Source organism: Odocoileus virginianus, unplaced genomic scaffold, assembly GCF_023699985.2.
Source record: "Odocoileus virginianus isolate 20LAN1187 ecotype Illinois unplaced genomic scaffold, Ovbor_1.2 Unplaced_Contig_10, whole genome shotgun sequence".
Lineage (NCBI taxonomy): Eukaryota > Metazoa > Chordata > Mammalia > Artiodactyla > Cervidae > Odocoileus > Odocoileus virginianus.
In genome coordinates this window covers 725,087-741,633 of record NW_027224327.1, presented here as the reverse complement: position 1 = coordinate 741,633, position 16,547 = coordinate 725,087, and the positions used below count along the sequence as shown (strand labels likewise).

The 16,547-nt window shown below is 37.7% G+C and overlaps 1 protein-coding gene across 3 annotated transcripts in view; it reads right to left on the bottom strand.

The window, feature by feature from the left end:
• Positions 1 to 16,547, bottom strand: part of UGGT1 (UDP-glucose glycoprotein glucosyltransferase 1) — a 120,805-nt gene that overhangs the window by 25,616 nt on the left and 78,642 nt on the right. For all 3 annotated transcript variants that reach the window (XM_070463940.1, XM_070463941.1, XM_070463942.1), the window contains 7 exons: positions 14,555 to 14,761; positions 13,644 to 13,775; positions 12,725 to 12,855; positions 9,519 to 9,614; positions 6,680 to 6,782; positions 6,359 to 6,438; positions 5,703 to 5,892 (listed from right to left, as the gene is read on the bottom strand). In XM_070463940.1, coding sequence (XP_070320041.1) covers positions 5,703 to 5,892; positions 6,359 to 6,438; positions 6,680 to 6,782; positions 9,519 to 9,614; positions 12,725 to 12,855; positions 13,644 to 13,775; positions 14,555 to 14,761 — 939 coding nt within the window. The remainder of the gene's footprint in view (positions 1 to 5,702; positions 5,893 to 6,358; positions 6,439 to 6,679; positions 6,783 to 9,518; positions 9,615 to 12,724; positions 12,856 to 13,643; positions 13,776 to 14,554; positions 14,762 to 16,547) is intronic.

The following is a 16,547-nucleotide window of genomic DNA, read 5'->3' as shown; positions in this document are numbered from 1 at the left end:
GAGGCCTTGCAAATAGCTGAGAAAAGAAGACAAGTGAAAAGCAAAGGAGAAGAGGAAAGATATACCCATTTGAATGCAGAGTTCCAAAGAACAGCAAAGAGATAAGAAAGCCTTCCTCAGTGATCAATGCAAAGAAATAGAGGAAAACAATAGAATGGAAAAGACTAAAGATCTCTTCAAGAAAATTAGAGATACCAAGGGAAATTTCATGCAAAGATGGGCACAATAAAGGACAGAAATGGTATGGACCTAACAGAAGCAGAAGATATTAAGAAGAGGTGGCAAGAATACACAGAAGAACTATACAAAAAAGATCTTCATGACCCAGATAATCATGATGGTGTGATCACTCACCTAGAGTCAAACATCTAGAATGTGAGGTCAAGTGGGCCTTAGGAAGCATCACTACGAACAAAGCTAGTGGAGGTGATGGAATTCCTGTTGAGCTATTTCAAAACCTAAGAGATGATTCTGTGAAAGTGCTGCACTCAATATGTCAGCAAATGTGGAAAACTCAGCAGTGTCCACAGGGCTGGAAAAAGTCAGCTTTCATTCCGATCCCAAAGAAAGGCAATGCCAAAGAATGCTCAAACTACTGCATAATTGCATTCATCTCACATGCTAGTAAAGTAATGCTCAAAATTCTCCAAGCCAGGCTTCAGCAGTATGTGAACCGTGAACTTCTAGATGTTCAAGCTGGTTTTAGAAAAGGCAAAGGAACAAGAGATCAAATTGCCAACATCCGCTGGATCATTAAAAAAGCAAGAGACTTCGAGAAAAACATCTATTTCTGCTTTATTGACTACGCCAAAGCCTTTGACTGTGCAGATTACAATGAACTGTGTAAAATTCTTCAAGAGATGGGAATACCAGACCACCTGACCTACCTCTTGAAAAACCTGTATACAGGTCAGGAAGCCACAGTTAGAACTGGACATGGAACAACAGACTGGCTCCAAATAGGCAAAGGAGTACGCCAAGGCTGTATATTGTCACCCTGCTTATTTAACTTATATGCAGAGTACATCATGAGAAACGCTGGGCTGGAGGAAGCACAAGCTGGAACCAAGAATGCCGGGAGAAATACCAATAACTTCAGATATGCAGATGACACCACCCTTATGGCAGAGAGTGAAGATGAACTAAAAAGCCTCTTGATGAAAGTGAAAGAGGAGTGAAAAAGTTGGCTTAAAGCTCAACATTCAGAAAACTAAGATCATGGCATCCAGTCCCATCACTTCATGGCAAATAGATGGGGAAACAGTGGCTGACTTTATTTTTTGGGGCTCCAAAATCACTGCAGATGGTGACTGCAGCCATGAAATTAAAAGACACTTACTGTCCTTGGAAGAAAAGTTATGACCAACCTAGACAGCATATTAAAAAGCAGAGACATTACTTTGTCAACAAAGGTCCATCTAGTCAAGGCTATGGTTTTTCCAATAGTCATGTATGGATGTGAGAGTTGGACCATAAAGAAAGCTGAGTGCCAAAGAATTGATGCTTTTGAACTGTGGTGTTGAGGAGGACTCTTGAGCGTCCCTTAGACTGCAAGGAGATCCAACCAGTCTATCCTAAAGGAGTCCTGGGTGTTCACTGGAAGGACTGATGTTGAAGCTGAAACTCCAATCCTTTGGCCACCTGATGCGAAGAGCTGACTCATTTGAAAAGACCCTGATGCTGGGAAAGATTGAGGGCAGGAGGAGAAGGGGATGACAGAGGATGAGATGGTTGGATGGCATCACCGACTCAATGGACATGAATTTGGGTAAACTCCGGGAGTTGGTGATGAACAGTGAGGCCTGGCGTGCTGCAGTTCATGGGGTCACAAAGTGTCAGACAGGACTGAGCGACTGAACTGAACACTGAAAACTGCAATGCCTGCAGCCAGCACTGGTCAACAGAAAGGGCCCAATTCTTTACAACACCACCCAACAATGTTTCAAAAGTTGAGTGAATTGGGTTATAAGGTTTTGCCTCATCTACCAAATTCACTTGATCTCTTGACAACCAACTACCACTTTGCAAGCATATTGACAGATTTATGCAAGGAAAATGTTTCCACAACCAGCAGGAGGCAGAAAATGCTCTCCAGGAGTTCATCAAATCTCAAACCACGAATTTTCATACTACAAGATTAAACAAACTTATTTCTCATTGGCAAAAGCATGTTAATTGTAATGGTTTTTATCCTGATTAATAAAGATGTGTTTAAGCCTCGTTATAATGGTTTAAAATTCATGGCTCAAAATCATAACTACACTTCCACCAACCTAATAATTAAAGAGTTTCAATCTCAGGTTAGTTCAGGCTTGGTTTTATAGCCTTATCTAATGCTAATAATGGAAATATTTGGAGCTTAATATGTTAGTGTAATAGTAAATTCCAAAAGTATAACATTAAGAGCTAAGAGTGAAACCCCCACATGCTCACAAGTCTCAGGCTCTGTATTTTCAATGGAATAAGGAGAAACTGGAGGAAGCCTAAAACAGAGCAGTAAAAACTCCAGGATATACAGAAGAAACCTGCTTTGCACTCGATTCTGTACTTCTGTGCAATGTTCCTTAGTGCTTTTTTGTGGCCATTCTATAATTTCTTCAACAGAAGTTAGTTCCTCAAGGGCAAAAACTGTATTCTCTGTTAAAAATATGGTGGATAGGATTGGGAAAGGGCAAGTGTGTACCTATGTGTACACACAAACACACACACACACACACATTCTCTTTCTTCTTCAGTCAGTTTAGTACCTAAAGGATTCTTCTTCCAGTTTTAGTGTATGTGCCGCTGAAGTGAGCCCCGGGATTCTTCTTCAAGAAACTAGTTATTCAACCTCATGAAAAGAAGTCTGCAAAGTCCTTCAGTAACTATGCTCAAGTTTCCAGCCTCCCTATTCCCAAGAAGACAGAACCAGAAAACAGGGTTCAACTGTGATAGGAGATATTAAGGGCAGACACAATGACAAATGTTTTAAAAAGGAAGGAGGCTCTGAGGCACTATAAACTCCCTGGAGGTAAAGACCATGTCTTTCAGTTCCTTTGTTAATACACTCTAAGCTAGATATAGAGTAAGGGCTGGTAGGAGACATAATTAAATGAAATTGAACTATCTTTGAAAATGGGTTAGGGGGAAAGAACCAACTACCTTAGGGACTCCAAATACAGTTATATGGAAAGAAAAGAAAAAAAAAAGGCAATGAAGCCAAAGACTTATTTTTCACAAATATCAACAAATGGACAAACTTTTAGCTAGACTGACCAAGAGAAAAACAGAAGAGCCAACTTACTGAAATAAGCAAGAATAAAGGAAACATGGCTGTTAAATTTAAATTTTAGAAAATTCTATGAAAAACTGTATGTCAACAAATTAGATAATCTAGATAAAATGGATAAATTCCTAAGATACACAAACTTTGAAAACTGACTCAAGAAAAAATAGAAAATCTAAACAGACCTACAGCAAGAGATTGAATCTGCAATTTAAAATTTTTCCAATGCATTAAGAAAATTACATAAAAGGCATCATACTGGAAAGAAAGAAGTAAAACTCTATTTGCAGATGACATGGTCTTGTGTAGGCTTGTATACTAAGAACTACAAAACATTGTTGAAAGAAATTAAAGACCTATATAATCGGAAAGACATCCCATATTCATGGTTCAGAACACTTAATACTATTAAGAAGGCAATACTGTCTAAACTGATTTAGGGATTTCATGAAATTCTTATTAAAATCACAGTAGCTTTTTCTGAAGATATTAATAAGCTGATTCCAAAATGCAAAGAACCCAGAATAGCCATAGCTACCTTGAAAAAAAAAAACACAACTGGAAAATTCACACTTCCTAATTTGAAAACTTACTACAAAGCTTCAGTAAACAAGACAATGTGGTACTAGCCTAAGAACAGACATGTATATCAATGGAATAGAACTGACAGCCCAAAATTAAACCTTCACATTAGGGTTAACTGATTTCTGACAAAGGCACAAAGACCATTTAATGGGGAAAGAATAGGTTTTTAAAACAAATGGTGCTTGGACAACTGTATAGCCACATATGAAAAACAAAGCTGGAACTCTACCTGGCACCATATACAAAGAATTAACTCCAAATGTATCAAGGAAGTAAGAGTTTTCAAAAATGTAAGAGTTTTAAATTATTAAAGTTCTAAAAGAAAACACTGGAGTAAACCCTTGTAACCTGGGACTAAACAATGGTTTCTTAGATATAACTCCAGAAGTATATGTCACAAAAGAAAAAATAGGAAAATTAGACTTTATGAAGATTAGAAACTTCTATGCTTCAAAGGACACCATCAAAAAAGTGAAAAGACAACCTATAAAATGGGAAAAAACATATGTGAGGCATATATGTGGTAAGGGACTTGTATCCAGAATATAAAAAGAACTCTTACAATTCAACAATTAAAAGACGAGTCAATTTTTAAAGGATTTGAATAAAGCAAAGGATTTGAGTAAACATTTCTCCAAAGGAGACACACAAATGGCCAATAAACACATGAAAAAATGCCCAATGTCATTTGTTATTAGGGCAAATCAGTCTGGAAAGCAGTTTGGCAATCCCTTGAAACGTTAAACATAAAATTACCATATGATCCAGCAATCCCACTCCTATGTATATACCCAAGAGAAAGAAAAGTCTATCTATAAAAACTTATGTACAAATGCTCACAGCACCATTATTCATAACGGTCAAAAAGCAAAAATAACCCAAATGTCTGTAAGTGATACAGCCACACAGTGGATATAAAAAATGATAAATAAAATGTAGTATATCCATACAATGGAATACTATCTGGTAATAAAAAGGAATAAAGTACTAATAAATGTCAAAATATGAATGAACCTTGAAAATAATTTAAGTGAAAGAAGCCAGTCACAAAAAGTGACAGAAAATAGATTAGTGGTTATCAGAGAGCAAGAGGAATTGGGGGTGATTACTCATGGCTATGGAGTTAGTCTAGTCAAGGCTGTGGTTCTTCCAGTGGTCATGCATGGATGTGAGAGTTAAGACTATAAAGAAAGCTGAGCACCGAACAATTGATGCTTTTGAATTGTGGTGTTGGAGAAGACTCTTGAGAGTCCCTTCGACTGCAAGGAGATCCAACCAGTCCATCCTAAAGGAGATCAGTCCTGGGTGTTCACTGGAAGGACTGATGCTGAAGCTGAAGCTCCAATACTTTGGCTGCCTGATGCGAAGAGCTGACTCATTGGAAAAGACCCTGATGCTGGGAAAGACTGAAGGCGGGAGGAGAAGGGGACAACAGAGGATGAGATGGCTGGATGGCATCATCGACTCAATGGACATGAGTTTGAGTAAACTCTGGGAGTTGGTGACTGGACAGGGAGGCTTGGTGTGCTGCTGTCCACAGGGTCGCTGAGCTGGACACGACTGAGTGACTGAACTGAACTGAATGGAGTTGGTTTTAGGGGTGTTGAAAATTATCTAAAGTTAGATAGTGGTGATGGCTGCACAACTCTGTGAATATACTAAAACTACTCGGCTGTATACTTTAAAAGGGTGAATTTTATGGTATGTGATATAGATCTCAATGAGGCTGTTATTTGAACACTACTGTTTCAGAAGCACCCCTAGACTGTAGGGAGATTATCAGAGACTACCATAACAACATCTTCAACAGGGTTATGTGGGATTAGATATTGGGAAGCAATGATACTCTTACCTCTTCTAAATAAATATTATCAAGGTCATATGGTGTTTTGACAGACTCTACCATCCAACTCTCAGGTGTGTTCAAGTTCAGAGTGAACAGAGGAGACTGTGGCATATCCAAAAACTTTGCTATTGGACCCTTAGTAAAACTATTGTCTGAAGTAAAAGAAATCTCTGGTTCCAAGACATAACGGTAAAAGCTGAAATGGAAAAGAAAAGATGTTAACTTTTTTTTCTTTAATGCAACCACAACCTTTGAGTTTATACACATCTACACAGGTAAACAACTGACTTAAGAAAAACTAGATTTGGAAGACCTTCCTTCCACAGTGAGAAAGTGTTTCCAAAACCATCTCTTGCCCTAACTATATGTCCTGTGGTTGCTGAAGATGGAAGGAGAACACAGGAGGTGGGGTTGGGAGGGGAGGTCATTCCTTCCTGCATTTTGTGGGGAGGGGAAATGCTTGTACCCCCAGCTCCCACACTCATACTAAGTTCTTCAACCTCTTGATTAGTTGTTAGAAATTTAGCAAAACTTCAGTAAGTGATTTTTTTCCCAAACATGATGTCCATATATAAATCCATATGATCTTTTACATTCAATTTCAGCTTTCAGACTGAGTGCAATTTTTTCCAGGGGTTGATTTCTTCACCAGTTGGTTTTACCTTTTTAACGGCATGTCGGAAAGTTTAGATTGGCAGTTCATGAATACTCTTAGATTCATGTTGATCAGCTGAGTTAAAACCTAAAAGAGGAAATCAGATGACAAAACAAAAATTTTTCCTACAAAGTGACTGATACTTGAGACAAAATGTTTACGTTTTCTCTTTAGAAAAGTGTATCTCAAGAAAAAACACAAAGATAATAAATACTATAAAGTCTGCACTGGGTAAATCTCTAGAAATCACAGCTCTAGGACACAATCAGAATCACACTTACCTATCACGGGGACAAAACATGGGCACTGCCTCTGCAGCTGTACCTACCAAAAGCAATGGGGCGAGTCTCTGTGCTTCTCGGGTGACAGGGTCAATGACAGCCACGACATCAAAGTACGTCTCCCCTTCCTTGGGTTTCAGTTTAATTGCACTACAGAGAACAAAAAGATAAAACATTAATCTGGAGGAAAACAGGAAACAGTTGATTTCTTGGCAGAGTGGGGGCAGGAAGACAACATACCCAATACAGCTAATCAACTCTCTTAGCATTTTCCAAAAAACTTTAGATCTCAAACAATAAGGTGACATGGTGGTCAACTATGTGATTATGTCTACCTCAAAGTTTGCAAAACCCTCTAAAAGTTTCTGATGCTTGTTTTTAACAGTTAAGGAACATTATGCCAATTTTTATTTCTTGGCAAGAAGGCTGTAAGGAGAGAAGAAATTGATGCTTTCAAATTGTAAAAGAAATATAAGAATATTACAAGAAATTTGCAAAAGAGAGAAAAAGGAAATAATCATAAAATCTCACCATCCCTCCTCCTTATATGCCTATATAAAGACCAGATGCACCTACAAGATATCAGCAACCTTTTAATGACTTCATTCCTTCCCCAAGAAATTGTAATTATTATAAAGATTTTTCCATGTTGTTATACATTAATATCCTGAAAAATAAATAATCTTCAATTTGCCAAGTGAACCTGCTGTAGTTTACTTAAGCTATTCCTTATTGCTAGACATTTAGATGGCTTTCAAGCTATAAAGAACTTCTCACAACCAGTTTTTACCACACTTGGAAATTTCTTGAGAATTAATGTACTCCTAGACGTGAGGGTCATAATTAAACAAATATTTTATGGCAAATAGTCTGTTCAAATTTTATCCCCACAAGGACTGACTGTGAGAAAGCACAGGTCAATTAAACCAAAGTCCAATCTACTCTAAACTAATTAAATCAAAATCATAGAAGAGTAGTATGCAGGCTTCTGCATCTAAAGCCTCTGTGGTGACTCTGAGGTGCAAAAAGATATACACTTGACTAGTAAAGTAAGTGCTGCATACATCAACTGTAGGAGTTCTTCCTAAAGACAAGTTACTCTTAAATCTAATCATGAGAAAACAACCCGGATTGTGGGACTTTTCACAAGACAACTGGTCTGGACTCCTAAGAGTCAATGTCATGAAAGACTAAAAAAACAAATAAACAAAAGAAAACTCAAACTGTTCTACCTTAGAAGAGACTAAAGAGACACAATAACTAACTGCAATGTGTAAGCTGGGCCAGAACAACAAACAGTTGTAAAAGGTCATTATTGGGCTTCAGAGAAATCTGAAAGTGGACTGATATTACATAATATTGCTTTATCAAGGTTAAATTGCTGAGGTATGCCAGCAATTTAAATTGCTGGAGATACTGCCAGTACTTAGGAGACAGATGTCAAAGAATTTATGCATGATATATAACGATGTCCACAAGCACAAGCTGGAATCAAGACTGCTGGGAGAAATATCAACAACCTCAGATATGCAGATGACACCACCCTTATGGCAGAGAGTGAAGAAATACTAAAGAACCCCTTGATGAAAGTGAAAGACGAGAGTGAAAAAGTTGGCTTAAAGCTCAACATTCAGAAAACTAAGATCATGGCATCCAGTCCCATCACTTCATGGGAAATAGATGGGGAAACAATGGAAACAGTGTCAGACTTATTATTTTTGGGGGCTCCAAAATCACTGCAGATGGTGACTGAAGCCATGAAATTAAAAGACGCTTACTCCTTGGAAGAAAAGTTATGACCAACCTAGACAGCATATTAAAAAGCAGAGACATTACTTTGCTGACAAAGGTCCATCTAGTCAAAGCTATGGTTTTTCCAGTAGTCATGTATGGATGTGAGAGTTGGACTATAAAGAAAGCTGAGCACCGAAGAACTGATGCTTTTGAACTGTGGTGTTGGAGAAGACTCTTGAGAGTCCCTTGGACTGCAAGGAGATCCAACCAGTCCATCCTAAAGGAGATCAGTCCTGAGTGTTCATTGGAAGGACTGATGTTGAAGCTGAAACTCCAATACTTTGGCCACCTGATGTGAAGAGCTGACTCATTTGAAAAGACCCTGATGCTGGGGAAGATTGAGGATGGGAGGAGAAGGGGACGACAGAGGATGAGATGGTTGGATGGCATCACTGACTCAATGGACATGAGTTTGGGTAAACTCTGGGAGTTGGTGATGGACTGGGAGGCCTGGCGTATTGCTGTCCATGGGGTCACAAAGAGTCGAACGTGACTGAGTGACTGAACTGAACAACATACTTTCAAATGGTTGCCAAAAATGTGAATGCATGTTAAGTTTGTATGCAAACATATACTACATATACACACATATATAGATAAATGTGGCACAACATCAACAATTGGTAAATCTAGGTTAAAGATATTTGGGTGTTCACTGTAATAGTCTTTCAACTATCCTCCAAGTTTCAAACTTTTCAAAATAAAAAACTGGAAAACAAGAGACAAAAAGACAGACAACAAAAGACTCCTTTAATATGCTACACTTATTTTTATTTTATTGAAAACAAGACAGGTTTCAAAAAATGATGGAGAGACAAGTGGTCTAACAACTGTTTATTCTTTACTATAATAGAATTAAGCTGATCTGCTTTGTTAAATGCTCTGTTTCCTCAAAGGGTGTATTCAGAACTACTTTATGTTGATTTAGAAATAAATGTCAACTTTTATGCAACTGAGCTCTGTTATGAGTTCTACATGTGAATATAAACATATATGAAAACCACATGTCACGCTTACAAATACACTTTAAATGGAAGAATAAAGGAGCTGAGGAAAATAAAAATATGCATAAATTCAACACTGATTCTATACCTGTGTCTGTCTTCGAAAAACTGGTATTCAATTCTTGCATCTCCTTTTGGTTGAGCTGACAGGAGAGCGTCCACCTTCATTACCAAGTCACTGGCCCTGAAAGATGTGGTTGGTGAAAATTTAGCATCTCTCTGACTGAAGGTTTCCCAGCTATTACAATCAACCTAAGTACTGAATGCCAACAACATGATTTGGAGAAATAAACTTTGTACCAATAGGCATGAGAAAAAAAACTACAGACCTGTGCCACTGATTAGTTTTATAGCCCGGAAGTGTTGCTTTTTCCATATGTGAAACGGAGGTAACACCTACTTGGAGAGGCTCTTGTAAAACGAGCACTGGCTAAACACACAAAATAAAACATCTAGCTCAGAGCCTGGCCCAGGGCAGGCTGCCAGTGTCATTTATGTCTCCCTCACCCTCTTCTAAATAACTTTATTACTTTTTGTGATCATTAGAGTAACAATTTACAAAAAAAAAAGAAAATTCAGGAAAAAAATATATAAGGAAAAAATGGAGATACACACATTAATAGCATATTTAAGAAATAAGTGTTGAAAACATTTCATAATTCTCCCATATTATAAAATATATATATATATCTATATACACAAAATGGTACTATATTATTTGGTAACCTGATTTTTCATTTAATGATATACTACAAACATTATTTTGTTGGGGTACATCAATATTTTCAATAACTGCATAGTATTATATTTATGGATACATCATTATCTATTACACTATTACAATCAACATTAAACAACTTAGAAAAGCATTTCCACGTTCCCCACCCCTCCTAACTTGATTTCTAACCAAGGAAGATTTTGCACTAAATCATGAGACTGAAAAAAAATGCTCTAGTCTGCTGAACCAAGGATTGAATTCTAAGAATGCTAAAATATATTTGAGTATATTTGTGAAAATATTTGAACTAGACCATCCATTCTCTCACTGAACCAAACAACTATATCAAATTATACCCCTTGGCACTTCTCACTACTAACTCTGAAAACAAAATAAAGTAGGTCATCTGTTCCCTATGATGTGTCAACATTGTCACAAAATATGTCAAGGGACACTAACGTGGCCTGGGATGAGCCCTTTGATCAAAGAGGTCACAACTGAGGTTTAGGAAGCTGAGGATGGCCTCTTAGCTGCAGGTCTGGGTCAGGCATGAAAGCTGTGGCTGTCACAAGGGGCCACTCCAAGGTGGAACAGTCCTGGCACTAAGGAAAACCCTAGGCAAGCAAGGTCACTCTGAAAACTCTAAAAGTTTTAGCACCAATCTTTCAGCAGCCCCATAACTACCTTGAAGGTGAAAGGGAAAGGGAAAGTTGCTCAGTTGTGTCCAACTCTTTGCCAACCCATGGGCTATACAGTCTATGGAATTCTCTAGACAAGAATACTGGAGTGGGTACCCTTTCCCTTCTCCAGGTAATCTTCCCAACCCAGGGATCGAACCCAGCTCTCCCACATCGCAGGTGGATTCTTTATCAGCTGAGCCACAAGGAAAGTCCAAGAATATTGGAACAGGTAGCCTATCCCTTCTCCAGTGGATCTTCCAGCCCAGGAATCGAACCAGGGTCTCCTGCATTGCAGGCGGATTCTTTTATCAACTGAGCTACCAGGGAAGCCCAAAGCTACCTTATTTGTCTATATCCACCCAGTACCCACCCAGTACATCTCTAGTTGCTTAAAGACAAGTCTTTTGTGCATAGTCTGGCAATTATATAGTCCACAAGGACTCCAAGGGACTCCTCCACAGGCTCCAGAGACAGAGAGGGAGCAGTCCAAGGAACACATCAAGCCTATGCCTGTGACACAGTGGCTTCAAGTCATAGATTAGCTCCTGGCCTGTACCTGAGGTGTTTCATAGGCTAAAACAAGGAGCACTAAATGAGGTAGAACAAAACCTCTTTATCTGTGACCCCAGTTTGGCTAAAATGAAAAAAAGACTCCTTCTCATATCACATAAAACTTGGTAAAGAGGCTACTTTGGTAGCTATCAAAGTCAACACTAAGACATGCACCTTGAACTCTGAAACATCATGCTATATGAAATAGATGAAGAAAAGAAAAAACAGAAAAACTTTAAAAATTCTATATCCTCAAACTGTGCATCAAAGAACACTATCAAGTGTGTGAAAAGTCAATCCATGGAGTGGGGAAAAAACATCTGCATATCACACAGCTATACGGGATTGATATTCAGAATATAAATGAATTCCTACAATTCAACAACAAAATAAATAATTAAAAATGAGCAAAGGACTTGGACAGATGTTTTCCCAGATAGACAAATGGTCTATTAAGCACATGAAAAGATGTTCAAGATCGCTAATTATCAGGGGAGTATGAATCAACCCACAAGGAGATACCACACCCATTTAGAATGGGTATTATAAAAAAAATAAAAAATAACAAATGTTGATGAGGACGTGAAGAAATCAGAACCCTTATGCATTACTTATGGGAAAGTAAAATGGGATAGCCTCTGTGGAAAAAGGTGTCATGGTTCATGAACATTAAACATAAACATACATCCTCCAATTACACATCCACTTGATATTTAATGCAAAAACCATGTGAATATGAATATGAGCTCCAGTTACACAGCAGGTACATAGACCAATCAAATAATCACTTTTCTTCCTTTGAGAAATAACTTATTAAAATACATAAGCTAGCAATGACACTGAAAAGGATTAAAATAATGATAAAGAACCAATAATAATCAACTCATCACCATCACCTTTGGACTATATAACAAAAACTCATTATTCAATAATTAGTAAATAAAGAAAAAGAAATATTTAATTTGCCTTTTTTTCCCTGAAAACAAAACTGAAGGGTAATGAAAGAGACAATGAAGAAAAGTATGTCTTTCCAAAGTATTCCAAAGAAATAAAATCACCCCTCTACTTTTGCATATGTTTGAAATTTTCCACAATCAAAAACTTTAAAAAAATCAAAATGGAGAGAACTAATTCAGTTCTTAAAACAGCTTGCTGCAAAATTAACTCATTTCAATAGAAGCAAAAATAAGTAAACCTGAAATGAAGACAATTATTATATTTTAAAGCTAGAGATAAAACATCTTGGAATAGATGTTTAACATTTTTTTTTTAAAGCATGAAAAAGGTCCAATTAACATTGCCCCTGTGACTTGACTGATTAACTTCTTCCATGGCAAAACTTACACATCTTCTTCTACCCGAAGCTGCTGAATATGAGATTTGATTTTCTGTCCTGAAGTTTTTAAGATGATATTTTCCAGGAGGTGGAAATCATCTTGATTAAAGAATTCACTGTCCTCCAGTGGCCCAATGATCTGTGAAAGAGAGGAGGGTAGTCAGTGATGGAATCAGCGGGCTACAGAGAAGCCCTCGGTTGTTCTCAGGCTACCTTACAAACCAAATCACTTTACAAACTCAAAACGTGTTTATGTCTAAGTTAAATCAATGAAAAAAGTGAAAATAAAAGCCAAATTAACTCATATGGCTATCCATTTATCAATTCCTCTACACTCAACAGAGTGTAGACTTGAATATTTCACACTATTTTTACAGTAAGCAAACTCTGAAATAAAACAGCAATATCATTTTCATTAATTCTCACTGAATATAATAAAAAAGCCAAAATAGAAATGCAGTGGTAGATACCAGAGATTTCACCCTAAGTGCTAAGAGTTTCAAGTTTAGTATATCTGCCTAGTCTCATTTTCACGTCTGCAGATATTTATGAAGTATTCTCAGCATAAACCAATTAAGTTCATATAAACTGTACAAACCATAAACATAATCCACACATGGGACAAACACTTTATGTATCAAAGGTCTTAGGAATTTATGTTCTGAGAGCAACCACACTCTCACCATCTTACACAATCGCAAGGCAAAACTAAACAGGAGGAAGGTTTCACATAAGGACATTTGCGTCCAAATGAGCAAACTTCCTTTGAAACAAGGGAGCAGCAGTGATCATCAGCACTGCCTAAGCCCTAATCACCTTTAGAAAAGTAGCTCTGTTGAAGAGTTTACTATCTTCAGAGAAGAATGCTGCCAAGACTGTTCACTAATCTAATTTGAAGGCAACCTTGTCTCAGGACAAAATCCTCACCCTTCCATTGCTGATCACTGCCCTCTGTCCTTTCTTCAGCTTTAGAACATCCCTGCAGTACATGGCATGAGACAAAATGAAATCCATTTTGGAAGACTCAAAGACCTCTTTAAAAAGACTGAAATCCATGCCCTAGGAAAGCAATTGTTATTAAGGAAAAGTAACTTATTAAGAAAACCACAAAAATTAATAATCATATGAATAAATCATAAAATGCTCTAGTGGAAAGTTATGAATAATTTTAATAATTAACATTATGATGTCTCCATTTTCCACATTTCCTCCCATTTTTTCCCAACCTCCCACTTAACAAGTAATAGCTTATTTTCTTTTCCTGGTCCTTTATGTGATAGTTCAATTGGCAAACTATAATTCATGGTACCTTTATTATGCATTTTTAAATCTTCGTAATTTCAACAGAGAACCTTTTTTCTAACTGAAACATCAAATACATTCATCATTTTATAAAAAATTTTAAAACTACACAACAATCAAAAGTATGTAATATATAAATTAATTAACTTGGACTTATACTGGAAATATATCAAGAAAACATAAGCCTCTAACTCACTAAGTAGCTTAAATTTCTAGAAGCAAATATTTTTCTTTGCTTTACAAACAAGTCAAACACTATCTACCTTTTAAAAACTTACAAAAGCAATGGCTCTGTGCTTAAAAACATACATAAACTCATGTATGCATATCATGAAACCTAGTAAGTTTAAAGTGAAGTAAAGGAAAAATCGCAGAATTGTTATTTATTGGAAAGACTCTTCCAACTTAAAACATATTCTCTGAGCTCAGAACTACGATCACAAATTCTGACATCAACAGGAACAGGACAAATCCGCCCATAGGAATGAACTTCTAAATAACAAAACAAGGTAGCCTCGCGCAACACACAGACTCACCCCAACAGAGAACTCCCTGATATCAGTTCCCGCAGCCAGGGCCTCTGCAGTCTCCTCCTTGGCCATTTTTGTGATGAAATTCTTAGCGGAGTTGGAGGTTTGTGTTTGGAGAGCAGCCCAGATTGCTCTGGAGATCCGAGTTTTCTCATAACTTATATCTTCACTAGGATTATTGATCATGCTTACTCTAACATTGTTACTGGATTTCTATTTACAAAATGGGAAATAAGGGTTATATGGTAGATGTCTTGAACTTAAAAAGCAGCATTAACATCAGTCATATTCCATAAGTAGCAAATAATACTTAAGTCTTCGGTCGTTCTCCTCTGCATACCAAATAAAATTAAAATGCTGTAAGTAGGCATTCAAACCCTTATATGAATTGGCCCCCAACCTACCTTTCCAATTCATTTCTTGCCATCTCTGTAAATACGGTATACATTACAGATTGTCAGAGTCCTGTATTTCCCCAACACACTTTGCATTCTTCTTGTGCATGTTATGCCTCACTTGGGCATGTGAATCCCAACTACACCCATCTTTAACTACCATAAGTCACAACCCTCTTGAAGGGCTCTCAGCAAACCCTTCAGTCACATGGCCTTCACCGATTTCTAGTAAAAATTAATCTCTCCTTTGGAAAAAGTCAAGAATTCATGTGGAAGAAGATATCTAGGACCCCAAAAACCAAAAAAACGTCCATAGCAACAGAAATTCATACTTATGTGTATCATTCATACTTATGTGTATCTAAAAACACATATAAGGAGTATTCACTGCAGCATTCTTCTAGCCCCAAACTAGAAACAAACCAACTGTCCATCAAACAGACTAAACAAACAGAACTCTGTGGTACAGCCAATGCACAATGAAACAGAACTAATTACCACTACTTGTAAAGCCATGGATAAATCTCAAAAATGTTGAACAAAGAAATCAAATGCAAACAAACACATATTAATATTGTAAGAGTCTATTTAAACAAAGTAAGTAACAGGCAAACCTAGGATATGAGGAGAAGGACAGGAGAGGGATAGTGATGAGGCCACAGGCAGGGCCATACTTTCAGGTGACTATTTCCGTACCTGGGTGGTGGTCACATGGGTGCATTCATTTGGTGACAAGGTATATCCTATTAATTTGTGCTTGTCTTCTGAACCTATGTATCACCTCAATTACCCACTCCCTGTTCTCCCACTTTACCACCGCACAAGCTTTATCAATTTAAAAATGCATTATACGTATATCATCCTTCCAGGACTGCTCACAACACAACTCTGAACTGACCACACCATCTAGTCTGTTCCTTTGGACAATAAAGGCATTCAGTACATCAGTATTTCAGTTAGCCTCCTTGGGACACAGCGTGGTAAGGGGACACAGGTCAGGGGGGTGCGAAACCTGGATGAAGATCCAATCTGAAACCACTCAGGAAAGGTAACATCTCCCTCCCTGACAATGAGGATGTCTAGAAGAGGTGATATTTTTTCAACTGTTCACCACTGCTACTCACTCCACTTCTACAGGTGATACCCTGCCTAGCTTTCAGGCCACCTGTATGTGCATCCCTCTGCATGCCTACACCAACTTCTATTACACAGGCGCTGATGTGCCTAAGTAATATTTTTCCCATATCTGGACCTCTGTCAAGGTAAGGATTCTGTCTCTTCCACACAATATACAAAATGAACCTTGTAGCATCTCTTCAGCAAAGGCATGAACAGTCGTACAATTAAAAACTTGTCTATGTCTCGTTATTTTTTCCTCTAAATGAATCTATTCCCAGACTTCCCTGATGGTCCAGTGGTTAAGAATCTGCCTGCCAATGCAGGGGACATGGGTTCGATTCCTGGTCCAGGAAGATCCCACATTGCTGTGGAGGAACTAAGCCCTTTTGCCAAAACTACTGAGCTGCAGCCTAGAGGCCATGGTCTGCAACAAGAGAAGTCACTGCAATGAGAAGCCTGTGCACCGCAATGAAGAAGAGGCCCCG